Raw genomic sequence first — 27,176 nt, forward strand, 5'->3', positions numbered from 1 at the left:
CGTGGTCGTGTGGACTTGGAATGGGCCCCATCGTAGTGTTCCGTATATGCGTGGTATGATGCGCACCGCTGCATTTCTCAATACCGATTCACTGATTTGTAGCCCACAACAGTTCTCGCAAATGTTCCACTGACAGCATTTATCTTCACGTTCTCCGGACAGCGACGCCAGTCCCCTTCGCAACCCATATTTTTCACCGGGACTGCTCCATGGCGTAGCACGCGCGTGCACGCGCAGCATGGACTAAAAACACCGATGCACGAGCTGAGACGACGTTCACTGCTTTTATTTATTTATTTACCCTCAGATTTTATTTATTTATTTACCCCTTAGAGCATTGAAGAGGGGAGGGGCATTAGGTTACAGTGTAAAGTAGGCTATGACATAAATATTCATTAACAGTGCAGTTGTAAGTGAAAAATTATACAAGCCTACAAACAACCTGTATAAGTGATTTGGTATTATCAGCATGTTAATATATATATAGATGTAACAAAAGTATGACCGTGACATTAATTAACAACGACGTGAATGATTATTGCGAGTGAAGGTGATCATATCAGGCCTTTTTGAAGTTAGAGCTCTCTGAAATCGAGGTTATAGAAATATGCTTAGCGCCGAAGCAAGAGCCCGGTATAATTTTGATTGTAGCTCGGTAACGGAAATCAGTTTTGAATTATGATAACAACAAAAGCGAGAGAGGAGGGCAGGCCTGCCGTCGGTGCCTGATATGCACCGAACGCCTCAGAACATCAAAACAGTGACGTCTAGATATAAGGTGCCTGTAGTGTTTTCAGCGCCACAGAAACTCAACTCTTTGTACGCTGGTGAACAAGAAACGAAACCCCAAAAAACACGTGCGCAGTTATCCACAAAGACAAGTTCGTTGAGTGCAAGAGCAATGTGCTTTATAGCATCCCTATATGACTTGTAGTAAGGTATAAAGTGGACAGACTAGACAGTGTGTTATACTGGACTTCGGGAACACCGGGCATCTCTTGGGGCCACCCAGTGCGGGTGCAGCCCCCTTGCTTCATTCCACTGTGATATTGGGCAGAGCTAATAGACAGCATGACAAGATAAATAATAAAAGCTTATCATACGGGAAAGCAAAGAGATACTTGTATGAGTCAGGCGTCAATCCACCTAAGTGATAAGGAATTTCTGGGTAGACACGTGCCGTATCCTAGCTTCCGGTTTGGTGTGACTCTGTGAGTCACACACACACACGCACATATTTAAGGATGTGTGTTCATTAAACCTGCTGTTGCTAGACAGCGCTTGTGTGGTGTGTACTCTGGTGCTGTTTTTGCTTTTGTAATTCTGTGTACTGCTCCTAAAGGTGATGTCTTTCTCACACCAGGGGTGCCTTTTCAATTGTGCGACGATGTGTGCAGAAGTCGACTGGATTAGAATTCGCAGCCAAGATCATCAATACCAAGAAGCTTTCATCTAGGGGTAAGTCTATTTGAATTCTTTCTTCTAGCTTCGGGGCTTTGTTTTTACTTCGTCTCAGTGTGGCAATCAAGAGACAAGGCCATTTGTCCCTGCTGCACATGTATACCAATAAAGCGACAACGAAGGCAAATGAGCGAAGGGTTGGTGGTGGGATACTTCGTTGCTCCCTGTAAGCGTAAATTTATAATTTTTTTGTTGCATTTTGAAGTCGGTTGTGTTACAGGCTGAACGAGACGAGCTACGCTGAAAAATTCATTCAAATGCTATCGTCATCCTTTATAGACTCGCGCGAATTTAAAGCGTCAGTGCGGTCCGAATTTCAAAGCTAAACAGAGGCTGTCTTGTGCTTTCTTATAATGCGCAGAGTCACAGTGCACTATATTTCAATTAAATTCGCAGCCGCGCATTTACAATTGAATTTTATAGCCAGCACTTTAGCTATCGCGACGTCTACGGTTTCGGTTGTTCTGCAAAGGAATCAAGCTGTTCCACAACTAAACGTGCTGATTATGTTTCAAGCATATCTCGAAGCATGTCGCCACACTACAGGCTGACACACGTTACGTGTAAATCTACTCTGATTACCGACCATATCTCATATCTCAAAACACACACAGGTGTATCTCGGTCGCACACCACCGAGACGTCCGCCGGATGCGCACACGGTGTTCGTTTTTCTCATATATCTCGAAAACGACTGTGCCAGGTGAAACGTCGTCTTACAACGTAACTTACAGCCGAATGTAACTCTAATGTCAAAATCAGTGGACAATTCCAGACTGTCCCTTTGAACTCTAATTGCTAGCTACTTACTGAGAGTATTTTGTTGATTGCGACTGCTTCAATTGAAGGTCGTATCCGTGTGCATGTACGCCGTTTAGAACTATTCCCTTCAATTTCGCGGCGTCGGCGTTTCGCGAGTCGGTCGCACATTCGAGGCGATTTCGCGAATTCTGGACGCTTGAATTCGTGGCTCACTTCGTGATAAGTCCGAGATTGGGCGTGACACGTTTTGATGAAAGCGATATTGCACATGCTTGTGCTCTAAAGGCTGTCGAAACGCTTACCAGTAACCTGTACAACTAACTGTCGAGGCAAAGTTTGCTGTTCGAGAATATATTTCGAGGTGTAAAATTTTGCTCGACATTTTCGCGCGCCCATAAAATTCGCGAATTTTTGCATTCGCGAAAATTAAGGACTCGCGCGGTTACAGCATTCGCGGCCATTTTTAAATTACTACCCGGAGCAGCCCTGGTGAAGTATGTTTGTAAACGGAAAACCTTCATCGTGCTGTTTCCACAGCTGTACTCCGCACGCAAAACGACTTGAAGATACGCGTAGAGCAGCCACGTGGAGGGGAAAAACAGAGGAGTTCCATAATGAAGTGATCTGTCAATCAACGACGTGCATCCATCACGTGGTATAGACAGTCACGGGAAAGCCCGCGCGCGTGCGTGTCGTCAGCGTCTTCATTGTGGAGCTATACAAATACGCGTACTGGAGTGTGTTGAGAACGGTTTAGCGATGAATAAAAAAAGAGTGAGAAAAGAAGTATAAACAGCTCTCGTTCCGTGGCAGCATCTCTAACGACGGTTTCCTCGTTTTGAAAAATGATTCGCGTCAGACAAATGGTCGTTGCTTCTCCTGGACGAGGTCGGCTCGAGTGGCGGTAAGCGACGTCACGGAGTGCGATAAAGCCTTATCCCTAGCGCGTTTCAACGCGTAGCTTATAGAAAGGAGTATCATTTCGTACGGTCTCCTGCCGCGCATTGAGTGAAGCTTTGGATGGTGAAGGCTTGAAATATTGATATCGGGGGTACAAGTACCATGTCATCCTTTTTTGTCATTTATATTGCTTTCGCCATTATGTGAAGTCAGCATACGTACATGTTCACCAATGAGCGCACCATGCTTACATTTTACATTTTGATTCGTCCATTTTGATTTTCAACACCCAGTTTCCTTTCTGTAAAACTGTTGAGCAGGCCAGTATAATGCTCCATGAGGAGTAATCCGCCCCACAGAGTCGTAATTATCGCGGAGATGGAATTTAAAGTGCGCGGCAAAAAGCGACCGTGCACGACTGTGGTGGAGGGCAGTACCATCCTCTGACCTTGCGCTGACGTCACACTGTCAGCGCTCGCTGACTGGTTCAGAGAAATGTCGTCTGCTACATAGCTGTCGTCTGCTAGTCAGCTGCTCGGGGCTCTGAAGAAGCATTGCCCCCTGTGAAACTCCTGCGGGACAATGAAATGCTCCATGCGCACGGTCACCCTTTCAATCCCGAATTCCGCCCCCCCCCAAAAGTTTACAGGTTTACAGACTACAAAAGGAGAACGCCCTCAAGACAAAAAGAAAAAGACAATGCGCTGACCTCGACTGAGCAGTGAACGGGAACGCGCTGGCATTATGCCGTCATCGGTCACGTGAGCGTCGCCCTTCTCCTCCTCGTTACACCCCGCGGGGTGAGTCCACAGTGAACGCGCGCGGCTGAGTTTTTTCCGGGGGAAAAATTGCATACATCAAAACCTTTTGTGCTATCCGGCAAACTGACGCACGTACTTTCATCGGACGTCCTAAACTGAAACCGTTTTGGGCGGCCCCCTGTACTCATTCAATTCCTGCATCGAGTTTATTTTTCTTCAATAATTCCTTTCTTATCCCTTCCTGTCTTCATGTCGTTACAGCAGACCGGTGGGCTGTTTCCTCCTACCGTAATTTATTTTCTCACTGAATTTCAAGGGGTTATTAGAAATACTCTTGCTGTCCACGCAGTCTCAGTAATATATTTAGTAGTTGTTAGTTAAAAATGCACCGAATGGTAATGATATACTATAGCCTCGGGCGAACGTTGCTATTCGCTGGAAAGGTTCTCCAGAAGTTCAACGAAGTTGAGCGCCCCCAAATGTTACAACAAACCCAAACTTTTTCCTGTTTGCTCCACTCCCTGTAGGGTGTGGGATGACAACAGACCGAATACAAGAGGTGAAGTTCGAACTTCCTTAGAAGAAAACGCTGTTGGGAATATTTATACGGGAGTATAATCAGACGTTCACTCGTGGAGAACGAAGTATGATGATAATTCGTTCATAGCACCTAATATACATTAATTAATGTAATCACTGCCTGGTTAGTCTAGGAGAAAAATCGAGGAAGTGGTACGTAACCTCTTAGCATAAGCAGTGAGAGAGACAGCGATAGGTAAAAACGTAAAAACCCAGTTTCATAATGAGCTGAAGTCGCACTCTCGCTCCATCGTACACACATTTTTGAACTCGCGGTACCTAGGGTACGCATTTATTTCGTCAGCACCGAAGGGAGTGAAGAGATTTCGTGCACTGCTCGCCCGCCGAGAATAGTTGCCGGCAGGAATCGTCGGAAACGAGTGGGGGCGGTGACGCCAAGAACAACTCTTGGCGATCAATATTCTTGGGCCCACGGCCTCCTCTCTCATCTATACATCAGGTGGGGGCGACAGATGGGAAAACGGCAGTCCAAAGCGCAAGGGTCAACGCCGCGCCGCTGTGGGTACGCGAAGAAAAGTGAAAGAGCGTGCGCGCGGCATTTTCCGCTTTCTGTTTGTAACGTTCGTACGCGATTTTTTTTGTATTTTCGTAAAGAGATTGTGATGAGTCGCCCCCAGAATGCGCATATAGTTACTTTCGGCTACACCTTTGCTTATGGAGTAACCGTTGAGTTAGTTGGCGATGGAAAATGTTGAAAGAAAAAAAGAATGGTGCGAATAAAACAATGGACGAAAACGCACACCATGTAGCTCCGTGTCTTCGCACCTTCGTGTGTTCCTGCCGAGAACACTCCGACAGAGGATGCGCAAAACGTTTCTGCTGCCATGTGTGCACGAGCGCCCAACGTCATGCCTGTGCTTTCTTCCAACCACGGGGAATATCCTGCAGCTCAGCCACAAGATATTCCGTAGCAGACGACAGGGCTGACGCTGTCGTCTGCATTGTACGCAGTACGCCACTCCCGATATTCTGACCCTCTGCGAATGCTCAACATAAGACAGGACAAAACCTCCGCCCCGTGAAGTTTCCTACTTTTTCTTCCACTAGAATATTCCGTGGGGATGTATAGTTCGTGTCGGTACACTCTCTTGTTCTTTTCGCACTGGTTCCCTGGGCATGGAGCTGTTTTACGTGTATGCACCTCATCCCATCCTCATGCACGTAGCTGTTGTTGCATGTATTTTTACTTACATGCTGCATGTTGCTGGTGCAGTGCTGCGAAGTTTGAATCAAAAGTGTCACCCTTCACCAAAGCGAATACCTTTCCTTTATGCCAAAGCGCGACTCGTTGTATTTCGCCAGTATATTTGTGCTGCTTTGACGCGGAACAAAGTTCGAGGCCAAGAATGTCCGCTTCTTATGCGGTTTATTCCGTCGATACCGCCCGGAGCACAAAGTTGCAGCGAATTCATATGGCCTTGGTGTCGGGATGATTCTACGAATGGTGCCGAACTGGCAGCGTAGACCGTGCTACGGGTATACGTATAGCGAGGCAGCAATAGAACGTTTCGTGATATCTCATGCGGCCTGCCGTTAATTGGAAAAGAGAAGTTCAGATAGCTTTCTCAGCGGGATGTGGGTAACGTAATATACTACAGCCAAGCTATCCCTTTTGAACGCTCTCTGCCAGGTTACAAAAGCCAGTGAGTTAATTCTTTCCTTTCGCCTGAAAGCGTCAGCTATAAACCAGATTACGGGACCAACTTTTCTCCCTTTTTCGAGAAAGGACCGAAATACGAATCTGGCATCAGTGGGTAGCGGACACTACCAACCTTTCCTTTCTTTTTCTTTCTTGTCCAATGTGCTTGTGGCTCCGGCTGTGCTCGTTTGCTGCTTTTTCGATCGCATATATATTATCGAGGCGAATTTGTGTGTGTGAAAACTTTTCTTACGGTTTTTACAATTACTAGATTAGAGTTGACCTAAATTCCGGTTCCACCTGTACCCTAAGGGAAAAAGGAGTACTTTTAGTCCTTCTGAGGTCTATAGATCCATTGCCACAACCAACTAAATACACGGAAGCTTATACGAAGTTTAGGCACTATTCGCTGTGCGCTGCCGAGTAAATTTTCAGGGTTAGAGGATTAAAGTGGGGAGCAATTGCAAGCTAAGGCACGAGAAGGTGTAATTGTTCCTCAGTTTACTCCTTTTATTTTTTCTTGCAGTGTACGTACAAGGTGTCCCAGAAAACGTCATTGAATTATAATAAAAAAACTGACCACCTAGAATCATGCGGTCGGCGGCATTTGTTCTTACTAGGTTTTTGCCACCTCCTGATGTGAATGTCATGTAACGTAAGTGTAATTATGTAAATTTTTGCAAACTGAACTCTGAAATTTGCCAAGTAAAGGTCACTTTCCCCCCCCCCCCCCTGGTGTGAAGAGCATGCCGAATTCACTCAAATTCATGATAATTGACAGGGATATTGAGGAGATATCCAGTCGGAAAAATAGCCGAACATTATGCTCTACGGAGCTCCCAGAGGATAGCGCACGACGAATTTTTCAGCGCAGTCGTTGTCAGTCCGACGAAAGGAGGTTGGGAACCCACCCCACACCTGCAACGTAGAAAGAGATAACACATGTATGGCTTATCGCATTTGGCTTCCGCTGGGATCATGTATTCCCTCTCCCAATTTCAGGAACTGTCACATTTTCTACTATCACTCTGTGGGCTGGGTTTGCAACCTCATTTCATCGGACTGACAGAGATTGCGCTCAAAAAGTCGTCGCGCGTTATGATCGGGTTCTCCGAAAAACATGACGTTCGGCTATTTTTTTTACCGATGGGATGCCTCCTGAATATTCCTGTCAATTATAATTAATTTGAGTAAATTCGGCACACTCCTAACATTGGTAGGGTAAAAGTGCCCTTTACTTGGCAAATTTCATAGTTAAGTTCGCAAAAATTTACATAATTAAACACACACATCAGGAGGTGGCAAAAACCTGGTAAGAACAAATGCTGTTGACTGCATGATTCGAGGTTGGCGTAGTTTTTTTTTAAATATTATAATTAGATGACACGCTTTCCGAGACACACCCTGTATATTCCGGCTTACAAGGCAATGCTGCTACCGTTATTGGAGTTTTTCTTTTTTTTGCAGACAAGTCAGGTTTTGTTTCCTGCGCAGCATGTTGCTTGTATGTGACAAAGAACGCTGTGTTTTAAATTTGCTAGTAAAATTGCGGTAAAACTGCTCGGGGCGACATCTGGTAGGTAATAATATCCTATTTGGCGAGCAACAGTGATCTATGTGCCCTGTCCTGTTTTGTGTGTGCCTTTTGTCTGTGTTTGTGGCTGCGGCGGTGTGAACTTATCTATGTGCCCGACTGACTTGCTGCTCATCATGACTACGTAGCCGACTTTTTGTTTTAAACCCAGCGTTACGCGCATGCGATGTAGTTTTGCCGCCGTCCTTCACGAATAATGCGCACGTGGCGATTTCGACACATTGTTGCCCGTACTTTCCAATTTTAATTTTAAAAAATAAAAAATCCGCGCAGTTGGGACGAAAATTGTGACGTGAGTATTGAGGGCACGAGCTATAGAATAGACAAGCTTTCTGAGATTGCAGGTCTGCTGACAGTACCTTTAAACTAGACGTGTGCGCCGATGGAACTTTGACCGGCGGCTCCGTCATGGCCATTTTTCCACCACCACCGGCGGCGTCGGCGCGAACAAACAAGTCAAAAACAGCACAAAACCGTAACCTACCGTCATCGGCATCAACAAAAACAAATTCGACTTCGCGAGAGGGATGCAATGCGCGTTTTCGCGTTCGAAAACAGGTGCGAACAGGCCCCTGACGCGCTGGTTTGGAAACTGCGTCGACGTACCGAAAATTACCTCGCGTCCTTGTGCGCCTTGAAACCAAGGCGAGATTACTCCGCGTGTGCAAACAGTACAGTGCATATATGTGTCGTAAATGATTTCCTTTCTTCGTTTCGAGTTGCTTCGTGATTAATTTTCCGGCTTCTGGAATTTTCAATTAGCGAACGCGCGCACTTCCCGTGCGGTCCTCTTATTTGCGGGAGGCGCTTCTTTTGCGTCTATATCTTGCGCACGGGCGCACATCGAACCGATATGGTGTGGTTCGCAGAACATGGCGCATCTATTGGTGCTGCCGGTGTGCTAAGGAGTTAGTTACCTTTTTATACGTACCAGGGGCTTTAGACTGGGAGGTACATGGGTTCGAATCCCGGTGCCGGCTGCGCTGTCGCGGTTTTTCCTCTGTTTTCTCCAAACGCTTTGAGACATATGTCGGCACAGTTCCCTTAGAAGTCGGCCCAGGACGCACATTCCCCCAGGGCGTCAGTCGTGACGTCGCCCACTTCTGTGAGACCGACAAGGGCGAGTTCTTTCACCAGCACCCCCTTTTTATGCGTGATCCGGGTGATGCGGATCAGAGTACTCTCTCCCTCTCTCTCTAATTGAAAGTTGCCTTTGCGCCATTAAAATCCTAATCATCATCATCTAATTGAATATTCCGTAGGGATACCGGTCGTGTGAATGCACAGTATGAGGAACGTGTGTAAATTAATGTCGATTATACGAAGGAGCGAGGCGCGCTTGGCGACACGCATTGCCACCTTTTCCTGGACCGAGCTGGCGACCTTGAGGTCCGTTGGCCTGCTCGCAAACTGTCCTGAGAGCTCTCGAGGTCAAGTGACGTGGATATCTAGTGTCGTTTGTATGGAAAGCAGTCTTCTTTCTTGCCTCATCTAGAACGTACGTAACATCCGTTCCAAGACCCGCAACGAAGGAAGAAATGTAACTATCGAATGTCACACGTAATACTGCTACTGCACTGTAACGTCGTGTTTTGAAACCACATGCCAGTTCATTAAGGACTATATTATTATAACAATTTTATTTCTTTCGCACTGATTCGTGCAGGTAACTAAAGGAAGAGGGCGAGGAGGCATTTATTCGAGTGAGCGAGCGACCGAGCGCTTTGCCTTGAGTTTGATGACAATTACATCATAATTGTTCGCAGACGATGCAGTAGGTCTGTAGCCAGACTGTTGCCCGTTACTCAGAAAAAGTAACTGATTATCGTTACTGTTACTCTTCTAACAAAAGTAATTGATTACCGTTACAAATTACTCGACTCAAAATGTAATTGAGTACCGAGTACAAAAGTAACGCGTTAGTCTGCCGTTACTTCCAATTCACGCAAAAATTTCCGCCCCTGTGTGCTTCGAAAAAAAGAAAAACCCCAGCTCCCAAGTGATTGGGACAGCTGAAATAGCGCGAAAGACTCACGCGGACTTACTACAGTAGAATAGCCCAACAAAGACACAGGCAATTTGTCACAGCAGATCATTATTTTGAGTGAGACTTCTACTTCAAAAGTAATTATTTACTCAAAATTGTAATCGAATTGCTTGAAAAATTACTTGTTCAAAAATGTAATTGATTACTCGAAAAGTTACTCAAAGTAATTGATTACAAGTAACGCAATTACTTGTAACGCGTTACGTACAAGTCTGGACTCTGTACATTATCAGGAAACGTTTATGACAGCAGCCTCAACGTTCGTATGGAGGGTCATTTTTGTCGAATCGTACGACAACACGACGCACCCATATTACACGTAGCGATTCGATGGAATTTAATCTGGATGCGCGGTCAGCAGTATTGTTGGATACTTATAAACAGACACCTGGTACGAAAATATGAAACTCACGTCGTGTGTGGCGCCCGACAAATGTACTCGTTTTGAGCACGCCGTCAACAAGCCCCTTCTTTATTGGCAGTTACATAATCATGCGACGTCGTTGTTCCCGCGCACCGCGTGCACGTGTCTGCGCAGTGGTAAATGGGGATAAGCCCCATTTGGTACGGACGGTGAGAGTCCGGTCTCAGCTAATCTCTTCTCAGCCCCGTAACAATTAAACAAATATAAACTAAGTAAATGAGCCGGTTCTGCTGAAAGGAAATGCTCCAGATGATCATGTGACAACCCCGGCGGTTTCGTGGCAAACTTGTATACCGCCCTACGTATAGATTTAACTCTGTATCGAACTCTGTATAGATCGAAGGTTCAAATCAGTGCGACGTATCATTTCGACTATCTCCTAGTTACGTTACTTTCATAGTCACGTTACTTTAACTGGGAGGCCGAAGAAAAAAGGGAGTAATTACAACTACTATCCCCTATAGTGCCGTCATCCTGAGATAGACTTTCCAGCGCAGCAAATAGTCTAATAGACTATATTGTGACAATGCGCCCATCCCGCCAAAAGACGACTTTCTTTTGTTCCTGTATAGAATGCAGGTAACGGGACTGCGGGTGTCAACCCGGCTATACGATTATTTACCCGGGCTGTCCTGCACCCGCGTGCTGTGCATTAACCCGCATCATGCCAGCCACCGTCATGACATCATCCCAGTAGGGAGCCATGGCGAAATTTGTGCAACTGTCCGAACCACGACCTAGATTACAAGACCATGTCATAATCGGCAACCCTTATGAGGAGCCCGTCCGCACGATCCGCTAGGGGCGCTACTCATCGGCCCGCGAGATCTACATCATGATTGGACAACGGAAATTTGAATTTTGAACGCGCAGAAGCGGACGTACGACTACCGTATAGCTGACGACAGCAACAGCTTCCATGAAAACGCGTAGAATGATGATGATAATCAACTTTAGAAAGAAACATCTCCCGTGGAACATCCACCGCTTGTACAAAAATACTAAGGTAAGCTGAAGTGTACAAAGTATTGCAGAAATTGAGGAAGCAATAACCGGGCCGATGAGTAGCGCCACCGCTAGCTTCCAAATGGGGTGCTGGGAATGGGTGCCTATGTCGTGGTCCGAACCCCCGAATCGTCAGTCACGTGTGGATTGAAGGCAGTCATGAGAAGAAAAAAAAAATGCAGGTCGCCTGCTTTTCCTAATCAGTGTAGTACTTAATTAATCGTGTAAATTAATTCTAATGCTCCTATACCTAAACGTAGCTCAGTTGTCACGAGTCACGTGCAGGGTCCTTGCTCTATAGTCACGTACTCTGCTCACAGAGGGGCAGACGTTATTGCGTCGTCAGTCCGTACTGCCTCCAAAGTAGCAATGCAGACCCAGTTAATAGGCCGCGTGAATGTTGGCTGGATTAGCTCTGCGTCAGTTAGCAAGAGGCTAGGCGGATCGCAATCTGGTTGTGAGTGGACAATAAATATTAAGGAAGTAATCGCCTTAGTGCGGGTTGCATGATAAGCGACGTTGCGAAGGGTGAACATATCACTTGTTTACGGTAACAGGTAAAGCGGGCGACGGAGAGATTAGTGTTTTAGCAGACCGTTGATAACGTGGCTTGCGTCAAACCGTATCAACCGGATCCAATCAGTGGATAAGATTCTGAGTCACGCGCGACTACGATTGGTTCCGATAGACACGACAATCTTATCTTCGGTATACTAAAACTCACTAATAGTAAGTTTTAGTGCACCGTATGCTATCGCATTTGCGTACGCGAGGGATAGCGTTGGTGGTTCTGCGCACGCGCAGTACATAGAGGCAGTGCGCATAGTCACCACGCTATCCTTTACGTGCGCAAAGGCGATAGCGTGGTGGTTCTGCGCACTGCGCGAAGCTCTTTATGGTTTGCGCGTACGCAGAACCACCAACGCTATCCCCTACGTACGCAAAGGACAATAGCGTACGATGCACTAAAACTCGCTAATAATAGAGATTTCTAGTACATCGTGTGCTATCGCCTCTGCGCACGTAAGGGATAGCGTTGATGGCTCTGCGCACGCCCATAACTGAAAGAGAGCTTCGCGCAGTGCGCAGAACCGCCAACGCTATCTGTTGTGTACGCTATCGCCTCTGCGTACGTATGGAGTAGCGTTGGTGGTTCTACGCACGCGCAAGACATAGAGCTGTGCGCATTGCGCAGAACCACCTCGCTATCCCTTATACGTACACAAAGGCGACAGCGTATACGATATACTAAAACTGATTAATCAACGGACGACGCTGTCCGTTCGTTCATTACTTTCTTTGAAGTTGAACGAAAACGATAAAATTTCAATTTTGCATCTGGTGGTCGAGCCGCTTAGAAATAAAAATAGGTACTTGATTCGAGGAATACCGACTCGCAAAAAGGCTTCAAATAGAAATTTTATACTCGCCCGGGTTCTCCGATATAAGTATTCTAATGAGGCCCATCCCAGCATGAATTTTAAATATACACAGAGCGGACGTACGGGGATTAATTATTTACTACAAATCTGGCAACCTGGTGCTGTTTTTTTTTCTAGCTTTGCTTAAGATCGAACTCCGAGGGGTTCCAAATCGCGCTCGAATACTTTGTATAGAACTGGACGTACAATTGACTGGTACAATGCCTTCGATACCTATGGGGAGCGCCTTTGAAGTTCCTGCTCAGGGCTCCTAGGGTTGTGATCGCTTGATTTATTTATTTAGTGTTATTGATATGCTTATCCCACGTGGCGTTTTTACTAATTGTATCACCTGAGTATTTATAATTGCCCACGGTTTCAATGTACTTGTTCAGAGAGAAAACCATATAGTACGCTCGCGAATGTTGCCAAGGCATGACCCACACTTTATACAACGTTTCAGACCGTTTTGAAGTATATTTACATCAAATTATGTTCCCTGTAAAGTACACAATCATCTGCGAATCGACAACATTTACAAGATCGCTTACTGTAAAAGTATTTTTATTGATGATTGAAGTGATGTATTAATTTTCGCAAATCTCCAATTGTCATTTGCGAAATTATTCGCGAGTATTTACTTTCGCGACTCCTGGGCTGTTTCCTTTAGCGGGATAAACATCAAGCCGTATTCGCGAGCACAATTTTTCGCGGCCGCGAAATTCGCGAAAATTAATACATCGCGAATAAAAATACGTTTACAGTATATAAAGAACAACAGCGGGCATAAAACAGACCCTGGTGGAACACCTGATGTAAAAGTGACCATGACTTAGCTCCGTTAATTACAACGCGCTGCTTTCTATCTGTAAGATAAAGGCCAACCTCTATGGAGCGATTTTTTTTTTTTTGCGACGGAAACGGCAAGGTGACTAATCACCTAACGTTCATTAGAGAGTTTTAATACATCGTACGCAGAGGCGAGAGCGTTGGTGGTTCTGCGCACTGCGCGAAGCTCTTTCTCTTATGGGCGTGCACGGAACCATGTACGCTATCCCTTACGTAAGCAAAGGCGATAGCGTACGATGTACTAAAACTCTCTATTAACTCTTTCATTATGGAATTTCGGGCAAAAGCGAGAGATGAGCACCTACTCCAATTATCTCAATCGCTCCAAATCACGTGGCCCTCTGACGGGGAATAAGCGCTGTGCTCCCTGCGCTCCTGGTCGTCGCAGTTTCGGTTTCGGCTCATTTGCATAATTCAAAATTCAACTACGGATATTTCAGTGCACGTGCGCGTTTCAGGGTTTTTTAAAACGCTTTCAACGAGGATTGTCTCCCATTCTGCTGTCTCGCTTTTGCTCGAAATCTCCTAATTAAGGAGTTAATTAATGAATCTTAGGTAATTATGGGGATGATGACATTCCTTAATTGAAGATTGGGGGAAGACAACGACCAACAAGAAGCAACAGGACAAGCTATTAGTCATGTTGTAGGCACGTACTTTCTTCGAGACTGGGAAGTACCCAGGTTCGAATCCCGGTGCCGGCTGTGCTGTCTGGGGGTTTTTCCTGGGTTTTCCTCAGATGCTTTCAGACATATGTCGGCACAGTTTCCTTAGAAGTCGGCCCAGGATGCACATTCCCCCTGGGCGTCAGTCGTGACGTTGCCCACCTCTGTGAGGCCGACAACGGCGAGCCCTTTCATCACCACCACCACCACCACCACCATCATGATCATCATGTGGATGTCCGCCTTGCTGTATAACACTATAACCCAACTGCCCATTAAAACGACATCTATGCTCCTGTCACAGCTTTCTTATTAAAAAAAATCTGTAAAGGATTAAGAAAGAAGAAAACGCCCCAATAGTTCGCAGAGGCGCGTGTGGCATATTAATCGGAACCTGCAAATAACATATACGACGTAAGACATAGGCTTCTATTTACTTCTGTGTCGTACTCCTTCGCACTCCTGCGCACCCCGACAACTTTCTTCTGTCGGTACGTAAGCCTGTGCACGAGAGTTCCAAATGGCATGCCGCCGACAATCCGCTCCGTGGGGATTTATTTCGTCAAGGAACACGACATTCGCGTTAACAATATCCCATTATTCCCTTCTCATACTATCGCCGAAACATCCGTTAAAAATATCTCCCAAGGATCGCGGCACTAATTGGGCTCTTATGCGCTGTGTAATTGAATGCTGCTCCTTGTGTTTTCACTTTTTTTTTTTTTTTCAAACGGCACGGGTAAAACACAGACAGACCAAATAATTTCTTGAAGGGGCGCTGCAAAAGCGAGATGAGCTGGCGAAAGGTTCCTTTGTTTGCGAAGGGATTTATGCCTATTCTTTTTGCCGTCTCGAGTAGAATGCGTGCAGCGGTAAGCCCAAAGAGGTTTGTTTTTCCATCCAACTCTTTTTTTTTTCTCTCTCTCTCTCTCTTTGAAGCCGCCGGTATAATATATTATCCTAGTCGAGATCTCGACGAAGTTAGCTGCCGGTCTTTGTATAAATAGAGGTCTCCGCTTTTTCCCGGCGAAATATATAATGACACACCCTGCTTTATGCGCGTGTGCTCATCCGTCTACCGTTCTTGGGTATAGTCGACTATAGACGACGAAAAGACGAGTGAGGTTGAATAATGTATGGAGGTGGCCCTTCATCATTTCTTTAGCACGGCAGCAAAAACACTGCTTCAAATAAGCAGGATCATCGAAAATGTGTGGCCTATATATATATATATATATATATATATATATATATATATATATATATATATATATATATATATATACGTGTGTCGCCTGAAAATGTTCGCTGGTGTTGTGGCTGCGTGCGACACGCATGAAGTGAGAGGTGGTACACACGAAGGCACCTGCTTCACTGAATGCATTTGTGCTTTCATTGGATGCTCGACAGGTGCAGGGTTGGGCGTTCGAAGCGCACGAACTCATACGTTTAGTAGTGCACTTGGGAAAGGAAACGCGGGAGTGAACTTATCGCAAAAGATGTAGCGCGAAAAAACGAGACCATTGGCGCCGAGAAGTTTGGGGTCTCCCCCTGGTGTTCACTGAACGAACCTTGTCGTGGGGATGTCCCCGGGCCAGTATTCTCACATTGCATTGCGTATAAAGGCATTGCACGTGTTAGGGGCTGTCCAGCATCGGTATTTCCTGGTGATTCATGAAGAAAACGACATATGTGTTCCAAGTAAATCGCATTTTTATTCCAATATGACAGTTTTGACTGTAAGTAACAGAAACGAAACCGAAACGGGGATCCCCACCAAGAGACGGCGCAGTGGCGCCCCTAGTGAGGGTCTCGCCGCCAATAGGAAGGCGACGCGCACACAACGAGCGCTACTGTCAACTTAACTTTACCAGCGGCATGACCTGGCGGGTTAAGGCAACGCCACAGAAGGCCTGCTTATAGCCTCCTCTCCCTCCTTCTCTACGTCAGAATTCGTCTGCTACTGCTGCGGTTCCTCGTTCTGCAAGTTCAAGAACTCGCAAACACATTTATTGTTTCCACGATGTGGTGGAGCCGGAGCAAAAAGCTACCAATGTAGCTTGGCGGAGGCCCCGGACCCCTACAGTGCAGCGACAATGAATTGAATGGCACACAGCAAAGCAATTTCACAAGGGTTGTTTGCGCTGTCCCGCCGAAAGTATTTAGTTCCTATCAGTGTATCATTAAATGTTTATTTCGCTCTCATCCATAGCCACATCTCATTGTATCGAAGCACATGGCATTACATGCAAATCAAATCTTATGCCGCTGTATCTGCTTCAGAAAAAAAGCTTTGAGAAATATAATGGGGCTTTCACCATTTGACTCCATTACCTTCGCCTTTCAATTTCTTAATATTAAAGAAGTTTTTTCTATAAACTTCTTCATAACATGGTTAAATCTTCATTAATCTCGATTATTTATTGCACAGGCCCGTATACGTTAAGGAATAACGATTATTGTATTCAACTTCCTCATCCACGTACTAATTATGGTTTACATTCATTTCGATGTTTCGCAGGCAGAAATTGGAATGAACTTGCATCTGAGGTTAAAAAAAGCGACTATCCTTCATATTTTTAGAAATACGCTCAAGTAAGATGCGAATAACTACAGTGTTTTTTCATGTATAATGTAGGACTGTACTTACAATGTTGTTACTTTTGTTATGCTCATCTATGTATTTAGTTTGTATGCACATTTAGCATTACTTCAGATTTGCCGGTTGGCAATACAGGTTCGCTTAGCGGTCCTACCAAATATCTTGTAAACACTGACGGACCAATAAAATCTCTCTCTTTCGATATTAAATAGCAACATTAACAACAAAACAATGACAAAACAAAATAACACACAACAATACGCATACCCCCGCGCTGTTACCAAAACAATGATTTTAACTGTTTGTTTGATGGCACCTTGACGTTTGAAGAAGCCAAATGTGTTTAACACTCGTGGGAGTTGACGGGACAAGCTCTGTTCGCCATAAGCTGTTCGGGCTCCTGGGTATTCCCATCTCTCCTAGTATGACAGCAACTTTGTTTCAGCCTGAAATCGGCAAGAGATAGGAAATGATCGTTGTTATTTAAGACAGATGTTTAAGACACGATTGCACCTAGCCTTGAACCAAACCACCTAGACAAAATGTGCAACACGCTTTTTTAACAGAGATATGGGACTGTTTCACACTTTCTTTTAAAGTTTTTCCCATTTAGTACGCGGGGACGTTCAGTCACTACTCGCAGACGACGGCGGTTCGTCTGCATGGCTACGACTGCTGAAAGCACGTTCGTGATTGGCTACGGCCATTGAAAGCACGATCCTGATTGGCTGGCTCGTAGTTGTTACGTCACGTCGACGAGTGAGAGCAGGCTTTCTATCTAGGTGGCGTTGGTGAAGGCGTCCTGCTCGTTGGTGGTAGCCATGGTCGTGCTGAAGGGTGGGAGGTGGTGGGTTCGAATCCTACCACCATTTCAATCCCATCAGATTTCAGTATTCGAGTTTAGAGTCGAAGGAACATTAAATGAAATTAAAACTCTGGTACGTTGGTATGTCATACTAAAATCAGTTAAAACCCCAGTGCAGCGGGTGATAGTGAAGACAAAGGACGGTACAAGGACACGAGGACGACGATGCACTGTACTAGCAACCAAAGTTTAATTTGACGGAAGGTGACTTGGAAGGAACATGTCGTTTTCAAACTGAATAGTTCCCAAGCTGCACACGCATCAGTCCAAAACGAGAGAAGGTATGCAATAGGGTGAGTGCTGCTTCATAGTACGAAGATACGTATATGCACATATCACGTGTGCAGTACATATGCAGCATGTGTATTCTGTCCGGTTCATGGCTATTTGCTTCGTATTCGGTTCCGTTATGTAACTATTCATTTAACATTTGCTGCGGGCATATCGCTGTTCAGTCAATGATCGTTGGGAAATACAGGTTTGAACCCGCGATCTTGAGCCCAGCAAGCCAACACGTTACCGACTGAGCTTCGTTTAGCTTCCCCTTTAGAAAGGGCATGTACTCCGCCCTTCCTTTTTTTTTTTTCCCCTATCGATCCGAATATAGCCGCGCTCAAGACTAATACCCTTGATGGAACACCTACCCAGAATGCCACGAAATGAATTTTTTTCTCGCTTACCACACCCGTCACGTCTTGCCGGATTGCATGTGTCGTTCGAGCATTATATAGCGGGGAGAAAGTGCAACGACAGGAGTCCACTCATATAACTGGATCACCTCCCATGATTGAGGACCGGGTAAGTTTCGCGACTCTGCTCTGCACGGAACGTATCTCCTCCTATAGGAGATTACCCGCGTGCAGAGAGCTTGGACGGAAGTCCAAGGTGATATTTCCAGGTTTGAGCGATTATGCGGAGGAATAGGGACATCCAGAAAGCAAGTTCCGATTGGCTATCAAAAAAATAAAATAAACGTACTCTACATGTCACTGGGCTCCACGTACCGTAAATTACTGTCTCCCGAAGAGAGAGAGAGAGAGAGAGAGAGAAAACTGGAAGTATCTCAGAAGAAACCCCAGGAATGAGTAGAGCCGTCGCTATGTCAAGGTCCGCCTGGGGCACGATAAACCTGAAGCCCTCCCACGCCTTTCTACTTCAGACAAAATGCTCTTCCGAGGTGAAGACAGGGGTGACGAGGTGACGAAGGGGCAGTTGACAGACTACCGTCGCCTGTGTTTCGTGCGTTGCAGTGGCGCTTTACGTGCGAAAAGAAAGAACGCAGCAACCGGTAACAAGGAACTCCAAAACAGATAATTTTATCCGTGTGAAGTGCAATAGTTGGTCGCACAACTCAAGTGTGGTACGATGAGAATGCATGTGCCGCTTTTTTATAACACCGTCCTTTCTTCCTCTCTCTCTCTCTCTCTCTCTCCCTCCTTTCAGTAGTTTATAGGAGCAACACTGAACCCTTTTTGTGTGTGTGTGCGGCTGACAATTACGTGCTGTCGAGATTTGCCGTCCGGCGCCCCCCCCCCCCCTTAGGAAAGGCGTCCAAGGGCGACTGCCCCCCCCCCCCCCCCCTCGAAACGGCTGTGACAATGAGTACAAGTTGCTTAATTCCCAAATTATTTAAGCTAGATATGCTAACTACTGGCTTTTGAATGTATTTTTACGATACCAAGTTACTGCCAAAGTACACTCTTGAAAAACTGTGTACACCCTTTTGTAAGAGTGTACTTTGGGAGTAACTTAGTATCCAAGGCAAGGCAAGGGTGTACTCCCCAAAAAGGAGTTACTGTGCACCCCTTTTTTTTAAAGAGTGTACTACAATTACAAGTCCAAATTTACATAATTGAGCTGTGATTCTGAAACAATGTATACTGGGTATTAAAGTTATTTTGCAAGTGTACCGCCATACTACATACGCGCGCAGATAAATTACAGCGATACGTCTTTCCAATGGCAACACAACGATTTCCTGCGGTTAGATTAACCGCCTAGGCTGGGAGGTGCCCTGACAATAACTACTTTTCTTTTCAAACGGCTGGCGGCTCTAGGTTGCTCGGTTCAGACGTAAACGTATGGCAGCGTAAATGTGCTTTGTAAACGCCAGCTACGAACATAAACTGACATTAAGAACCCAGTGTAAACTTGTTCCTCGAGGCCTGTAACGTAATCAAGTGTGAAATCGACGCGACCAGTTCAAGTTTCTCGACGAGCGAGAACAAATATTAGCAAGCCGTGCAAACGTGATCTCGTCGCCTTCTCCGTCAAATATTTTATCTTTTTAACGCGTCTTGCATCACTTGCTTTCTCTATTTTATATTTTTGAAGGTAGTTTGGTTGTACTTTAGGGAAGAGCAGTTAATTTTTTTAATTGCCGTACACTCTGCCAGGGGGGATTTTGCGCTGGTTCGGCATTGATTTTTTACTCTTTTTTTTTTATCTCGTTCCGGTTGTTTGGCAATGGGTGAAATTATGTAGTACTTCCAAGTGAAGGTTTCGATTAAGGGTAGAAGCCACGCCGTTTAGTCTTCATTAATGAATTTATTTATTGTAGACACATGCCTTCAGAATCCTACCGTTTGTCTTCGTATAGCATGACCTGCGTTGTTGCGCCATTATGCAGTGAATCAATCAGACCCCTACGAATTTATGCCGATTAGAATCCACGTGTCTCACCCTGTGTATTATCAAAAAAAAAAAAAAAAATATTGTCTCCATGTGACGCAGAAGTATCGTAAGGTTAATTTCGAGTTTTGAGAAGCATGACGTCATACGGGGCTCAGTCTACCTTGCGTCTGGCAACGTTACTCCAAGGTGGTGTTGAGGAAGGTCCTTTTCAGTCACCTCACCAATCTTCCAACGTGGGGCGGATAGCGGAGACGGGAAGGCGCACGTCCCGTTTTCTAGGAAACGGACGCCAGAGGTCGTCGCCTACACTCTCGGAGAATCGGAAACTGTGAAGTTTCGAGGATCGTTTCGGAAAATTCGTGCAAGCGCATAATGTTTACCGACGGCTTTTATGTTTTCGGTGCGGGTTTTTTTTTACGAGCTCCCGTGGCATAGAGGGGGAGGTGCCCGTCGGGTTCGAATCCCCGCACCGGCTGTGCTGTCTGAGGTTTTCCCTGGATTTTCCGGCAGACTTTCGAGACGAATGTCGTCACAGTTCTCCCTGAAGTCGGACCAGGACGCATATTAACCCTCTGTCCCCCTTTCCTTCCTGCTGTTCTCTCCACCTGTCCACGTCTGTATACGCCGCTATTAGCCCCAGTTGCTTCGCGGCGCTAGCACGGAATTAAAGAGAGAGGAAAACGAGGTTTTTGAGCGCGCTACATCTATAATACGAAACGCAGCATTTTTTTAACAAATCCAAACGTGGCATCCCTTGACATTCTTTCATAACGAAGACGTCCTCGGTGTTCCTGCTGTGTCTTAAAAACAAGCAGTCAATCCGGTAAAAAGAATCGCGTCAAGAACACGTTTGAACGTCACCTTCCAGCACGATCTGCGGAACTTATTCGAAATGAAAGTAAATGTGGTTCTTTTTTTTTTTTTTTCTTTCGGCCTGATAGAAAGGACTTGATTACGTTTGAAGCCTTACATCGGCTTACACGGACTCTTCAAATTCGGTGCCAATTGACGGTGACTGCTGAGGCGTTATCGTTCCTTCATCACCCCCGAATCTACTCCTTTTTGCTGCACTCGTATTTGCGAACTACAATGACACAAGTATGCAGGTGCCCATGTGACGAAGAGACGACAACCATCTTTCGCTTTTTTGCTCGATTGACGGCTCCCTTTTTCCCTTCGAATAACTGTCACAAAGTCTTCCCATTCGAGCTTCCTGAATAGATTTGACACGGGCGTAAAAAGGGAACTGTCTGGGTGAGTGCGTCACTCCCTGTCTTCAAGTCGATGGCTCGCTCTCCTTATTTTTTCTTACTGCACGGAGGAGAGAGGAAGGAAGTATTAAGAAAGAGGGAGCATCCGTAAAGTACAAGAAAAACAGAGGAGAAGTGGGAACCTGTTCTATGTGCGAAAGATGTCTCTCCTGGAGGTCGATTGTTGGTCGTTGCTTATTTGCGCTACACCGGGAGAGATTAACTTTACTCGAGATTTTTCTCTTCGATCCTCATCATTCGCCTGAACTTTTATTTCCGCTCCCTTTCTGTTTGTTTCTGTCCTCATGTTTTGTGAGTGGTTGTAGAGTTCACGGCGCCTTGTTCTTGAATGCAGATAGATATCGCTATACGCGGTATCGTCAGCCCTCGTTATATGCGTTCCGCTGCTGAATGGCGGCCTTTGATAACTGACAGCTACCGGAGTGTGTGACTTCGCGTGACGCGACTCGTAAAATCTCGCGTAATGCAACTCAACATTAATGACTCAGCCACGGATGCAAAATGCATTATTACGCGTTATAAATTATTCCGAGCAAAACATACACGTACGAGATTGTACCTGTCCACATTTTACGACGCCCAATGGATTTATGGTCTCAGATATGGTTGCATGGTAAGGTAATGGATCCCATATCTGTTACGTATTTTAACACACCGTCGAAACATTCCATTGGACCCTCACAAACCTATACTATGGAACAACAACAACTTTATTGTGAGCTGATAAATGGGAGTTTCATCGCCAGAGGCGATACTCTACCTCATTGGTGGTGGTGATGTGGGGAACTAAATAATGAGCCCCTTCACAATAAGGATGGAAGTCCTATGGTGCCAAAAACTTTCTGTGCCTGTGATGACACAGCCTTCTCGAGCTCTATAACGTTATCGCTCCACACGGAGCGTATTCCATTTCGACGTTTTCCCCCATTTACCCCGATGCCCTCTGTTGTATCTCTACCTGGCGAGGAAACTGATAGAAAACAGAAGAGAGGACCGGCATCGATCGGTAGCTGATCCACCCTTTGAATGCTCGTGCGCCAACACGAGTCTCACAGCATGCACGCACGCGCGTGGAGACTGCTTTTATCGTTACGGGTTCTGCGCAATATATGGGCCAGCTTTCTCCCTTCTTATCCTACACTGCTCGTTATCTGCATTTTCTCCAATTTGGTTCCTCTCGGTCTCCACAGGCACAATGGAGTAAGACTGTTCGTAATGAGATGTGACGACCTTGCCAGCGAGTAGTGTCATTATGAGTTTGTGCGGAACAATGAGACTGAATGCGTGCCATCTGCTTTGACTGTATGCGTGGTTCCCGGTCGTTGTGACGTGTAGTGCTTCCACGGTCGGGATGGCGTGTAGGGCGAGCTTCGCCGCAACGCTCACGTGCCGTGCTGGGAAGCTCTCTCGTTGATATTGTCTGTGCACTTGGCTTTCCGATGCGAATTGATCGAACTTCCTGAGCTTATATTTCTTCCTTCTTTCTCTCCCATCTCATTCCACGGCTCCTTCTGGAGCACTGTGACGTCAGGTCATGGAGCACTTTCATTGGCTGTCGAGAATCGTCTGCCAGGATTGCATGCTTCACTTCTACTTTTTGTGCAAATATGTATCCCAGGACCTGTCGTCCTATAATCTCTACTCCTACAGACGATTCCCCCGCCGTTCAAGTCCTTCCATACACCTTTAAATGCGCTCATTGCCCCAGCCTTTCTCCCTTGGTGATGTGCTGCTTCCTTCAGAGCGGAATCCGCTCAGAAAAATGATGCCATTTTCTCGCAAAATGAATCCTTGTATATCTACTTTCTCATTGTTTCTGTGTACACAGCCTAGGAAGCAAGCGCAGATAAAGGAAACAAATAAGAATCATACACAGCGATGCAATGAATGTTTTCCTTCGCGAACATTGAGGCGATTTGGTGAGCGGGGCACGTACGGAATGGAGCTACGTTAACTGCTGCGAGGCAAACTCAAATGCTGCCGACAGTCGCTTCTTTTCGCCGCCGGCTGCGTTTTCCCGTTCGTTCCTTATACACATATGAAAGGGTTTGTGTGGTGTGTCGTTTTTCCGGTGGTGTGCTTCTTTTGAGAGCAGACTTGTCATGAAGCGAGTTCGGTTCCACTTGGTATGCGGGAGTTTGGGTCCGTAGAGGCTCGGAAGTCGACGAGATTGCGGCAGTTGTTTTTCTTTCTTATTGGCTCCCGATCTTTCTTTTTTTGTTTGTTTTGTTTTTGAGGCACGTGAGTTCAGATTCTGTGAGTGACCCGTGAAGTGCCTTGCTTTTCTCGCGACCGAAAAAACAAAAACAAAAGAAAGACATCAAACGGTATTTTTTGTAAATAAGTACAGTCAGTAGTGAACACATTTCCATCTGTGTGACGCGATACGTGATAGCGTGACACGTCATTCATAACGAAGCAGCACAGATCAGGACGAAGGAAGGACAGTTAGGACAATTAGTTGTCCCGACTTGACATCGGAAGGAGGGAATACATGGTCGTCACCTTCATCTTGTTTTCCTACCTGGAGGATGGGACAAGTCGCAATGCTTGACCACGTCGCGTTACAAAAATAATACTGGCCTCACACTAAAGCGATGAGGAGGTGCTCATAGGATGATCCCCCTCCCTGACGTAAGCATCGTACGCGGATTTGAAGGGGGACCTTCATCTTAAATCTATTCTCAATAGACGATTTTATTAAGATGCGCGCGCCACGGCGCAAAGCCTTGAGGGACACTGCTCCATCGTCAGCTTCGGTTATGGGTTACCCCGGCTGGCGCTGCTGCTGCGCAGGCCGGGAATGTTGTTGTTCTTCTTCTACCTCCGCCTCTGGCCGTCTCGTAATGGTGTAAGGCGCTCTAAGTTCCCATGAGCCCTTGCATGTTACAGGTGGCAATTCTATGTTAACCTATAGCCTCGTTTACATGAATACGACACAAGCGTATCGAATCAAGTCCAAACCGGCGAGAAGACTATACGACACCGTTTACATGGATGCGCATTGAGCCCAGACAGGAGGTGGCGCCACGCCGTGTCATATCGGAAAGTCAGAGGCGCACTTCCGCAACTACTGCCGTTTCCGGTGTCCCGCTACCTTCGCACCGAACATTAAAACGTCGAAAACGTAGCATGTACGCCCCATTTTCAAGCGTACTTCAGAATGAAATCTGCTCTACGGCTGCAAGCCCTGCTGCTTCTGTCAGTGTAGACTAGCCTACGTATCCAAAACGGAGCGTGGCTGGGAACTCCCTAACATCATTTTCTGATCCCAACTAGGAGTAGCAGACGACGTAACTAGCTCGCAGCCGACCGCCGCTTCCCATAATCCTCTCTTACTCCCTCAATGCGCATCGTCTGTTTACGTGCACAATCCGAATGCGCATCCAGTATCTCGATCCACCTCTGTTTAGCGAATCGAATACCATACGCTCTCCTAGCGAATTGACCCGTTTACACGGGTGGATTCGATTCGACAACTGGATACGATACGCTGGTGTCGTATTCATGTAAACGCGGCCTATGAGGTGTCCACATCCTCGTGTTGTTCTCCCACTTGCGGCTTTCCAGTGTCATGGGCTGTTGCATGGCGAAACGGACACGTATAGCAATCTCTAAACAGCCTTAGTCGCTGGGCGAGAGTTGGTGTTCAGAATGTTGTTCGAGTCTGTCTGAGTTGCTACGGGAAGCCGGCCCCTGTGGCCGGCCTTCCATTTGATGCCAATACACTCTTTTGTAAAAAAAAAGTATTATTAAGTGCAGGGCGCGAGTGTAAGGCGACGGAACGGAAGTGCGTCTGTGCAACCCCAGTGCAGGTTGCTTCAAAGCTGAATGAATGAAATAGGAGAGTTGGCTCCGTGTAATCCGTCGTCTGCTGCGCACCGTTCGGTTAATTTCGACAATATTTCGACAGTGACTTTTTGCCCAGCGTTTTTGGATTCGCCGACTCCAGTAGTGAGGAGGAGGGAGACGAAGACAACGTCGACTGATTCGCGGCGTGTAAGGTATTGCGCGAGTTGCGGTTGGACAGGAACAGGAGTGCTGCTGTATTATGGGCACGTCGCAGGCACCGTTTTGGAAAATGATTTCCGTCGTCGTCTAGCACAGGCCAAACAGATTTTAACATTCCATCAACTTCAGCGAATTCCACGATGGAGAACCGTCTGCGTTGGTGACAAAACAGGCAGACGACACACAAGTACACTCAGAAACCGGATAAGAAATTAACGCGGAAAAGCGAAAACTGGGAAGTTCATCAAAAGACTTTAAAAACTTAGAATAGGAATACTGAAATTGAAAAAAATATTTTCAGTGCTTTATTTTACGCATCCTCCATGTTGTCGTCTGCTACAGAGTTGCACGGAACGCTGCACGGAGGTATGAGGAGGTGCGACATTTTCCTGCACTCGTGCTGCACTCCTGCGGCACTTTTTTGAATCGAATGAGAAAGTTCGGCGAAACCGAACCGAAAGGCTGAACCTTCGCCGAATTGAACGGCAATAGTTGCACTACTCACACCAGTTCAGAAAGTGCAGCCCAGTCGAAGACAGCTACTATTACTGCCTTCATCTTCCTTCTTGCGTATAGCGCCCCCATTTAACGCGCTTTACCAGTCAAAGAATGCGCGTGAAACTCGACGATGAGGAGAACGAACTTTCGTCTGCTGCACAGGATGGAAGGATGGCTGGCTGCCTGCAGCTGCTGTCAGTGAACTTAGCTGCTCTTCAAGCGAACTTAATGGCGGAGAGATCCGGTAATCATTAAGGTTTCATCCGGTTAGGAAAGACGGGGCTTGTTTGCGCGAGAAGCCCCTAGACGACGTGCCCGGGGAGCTGACTGCACCTGACAACGGGCAAAGTGGCGAGAGTATGCCTGACACTTTGACGCGTTGTCGTTAGAGTATTTTGAAATATTAATCTTGGAGGGCCTTTGTCTGCGTGAAAAAGTTCGCGTCCAATCACCTGTTTGCGCGTCGACATTTCGACGTGGGTCCTTTTGGGGTTTATGAGGGTACTGCACTTTCCGAAAAGATTCGGATCGTTTTTGCGAATGTTGGGCTCCTTTTCGAGCTCTGCATTTTTCAGCATATTTTCTGTACGGAGACAAAACGGAGAATGGAATATGCTGCGACAGTACGTCTCTGCGCATGAGAGAAAGAAAAGGTTGGACAAAGCACGTGCCAAAGCGGCTGTCCACTCAGTAAGCAGCAGTAAGCGGGTATTCGCTGACGGGCCAACACGACGGTGAAAAAGATGAAGCAACGTGGATGGTGGTGCTGGTGAAAGCGCTCGCCGTTGTCGACCTCACATAGGTGGGCAACGTTACGACTGACGCCCTGGGGGAATGTGCGTCCTGGGCCGACGTCTAAGGGGAGCTGTGCCGACATACGTCTGAAAGCGTCAGAGGAAAATCCAGGAAAAACCCCAGACAGCAGAGCCGGCACAGGGTACCTCCCAGTCTCGACGTGACATGGCCAGCACGCTAACCACTGAGCCACGCGAGCTGGTGACGTGGCCTCACGTGCAGTTGTTGTGGTACGTTTATTTGAGAGCGATCCAATGAGATCGTTCTACGGGCACGAGGGTGAAGTGAAAAGCTGAGGGACTGCGCAGAAAGGCTGACCTACTTTCATAGCGTATACGAACCTCACACGTTCGTTTAGTCTTCTTTCAGTGG

The 27,176-nt window shown here is 46.4% G+C and overlaps 1 protein-coding gene across 3 annotated transcripts in view; it reads left to right on the forward strand.

The window, feature by feature from the left end:
* LOC135368583 (calcium/calmodulin-dependent protein kinase type II alpha chain-like) overlaps positions 1–27,176 on the forward strand; it is a 106,862-nt gene that overhangs the window by 12,305 nt on the left and 67,381 nt on the right. For all 3 annotated transcript variants that reach the window (XM_064601968.1, XM_064601966.1, XM_064601967.1), the window contains exon 2: positions 1,364–1,458. In XM_064601968.1, coding sequence (XP_064458038.1) covers positions 1,364–1,458 — 95 coding nt within the window. The remainder of the gene's footprint in view (positions 1–1,363; positions 1,459–27,176) is intronic.

This window comes from Ornithodoros turicata, chromosome 9 (assembly GCF_037126465.1).
Source record: "Ornithodoros turicata isolate Travis chromosome 9, ASM3712646v1, whole genome shotgun sequence".
Classification (NCBI taxonomy): Eukaryota; Metazoa; Arthropoda; class Arachnida; order Ixodida; family Argasidae; genus Ornithodoros; species Ornithodoros turicata.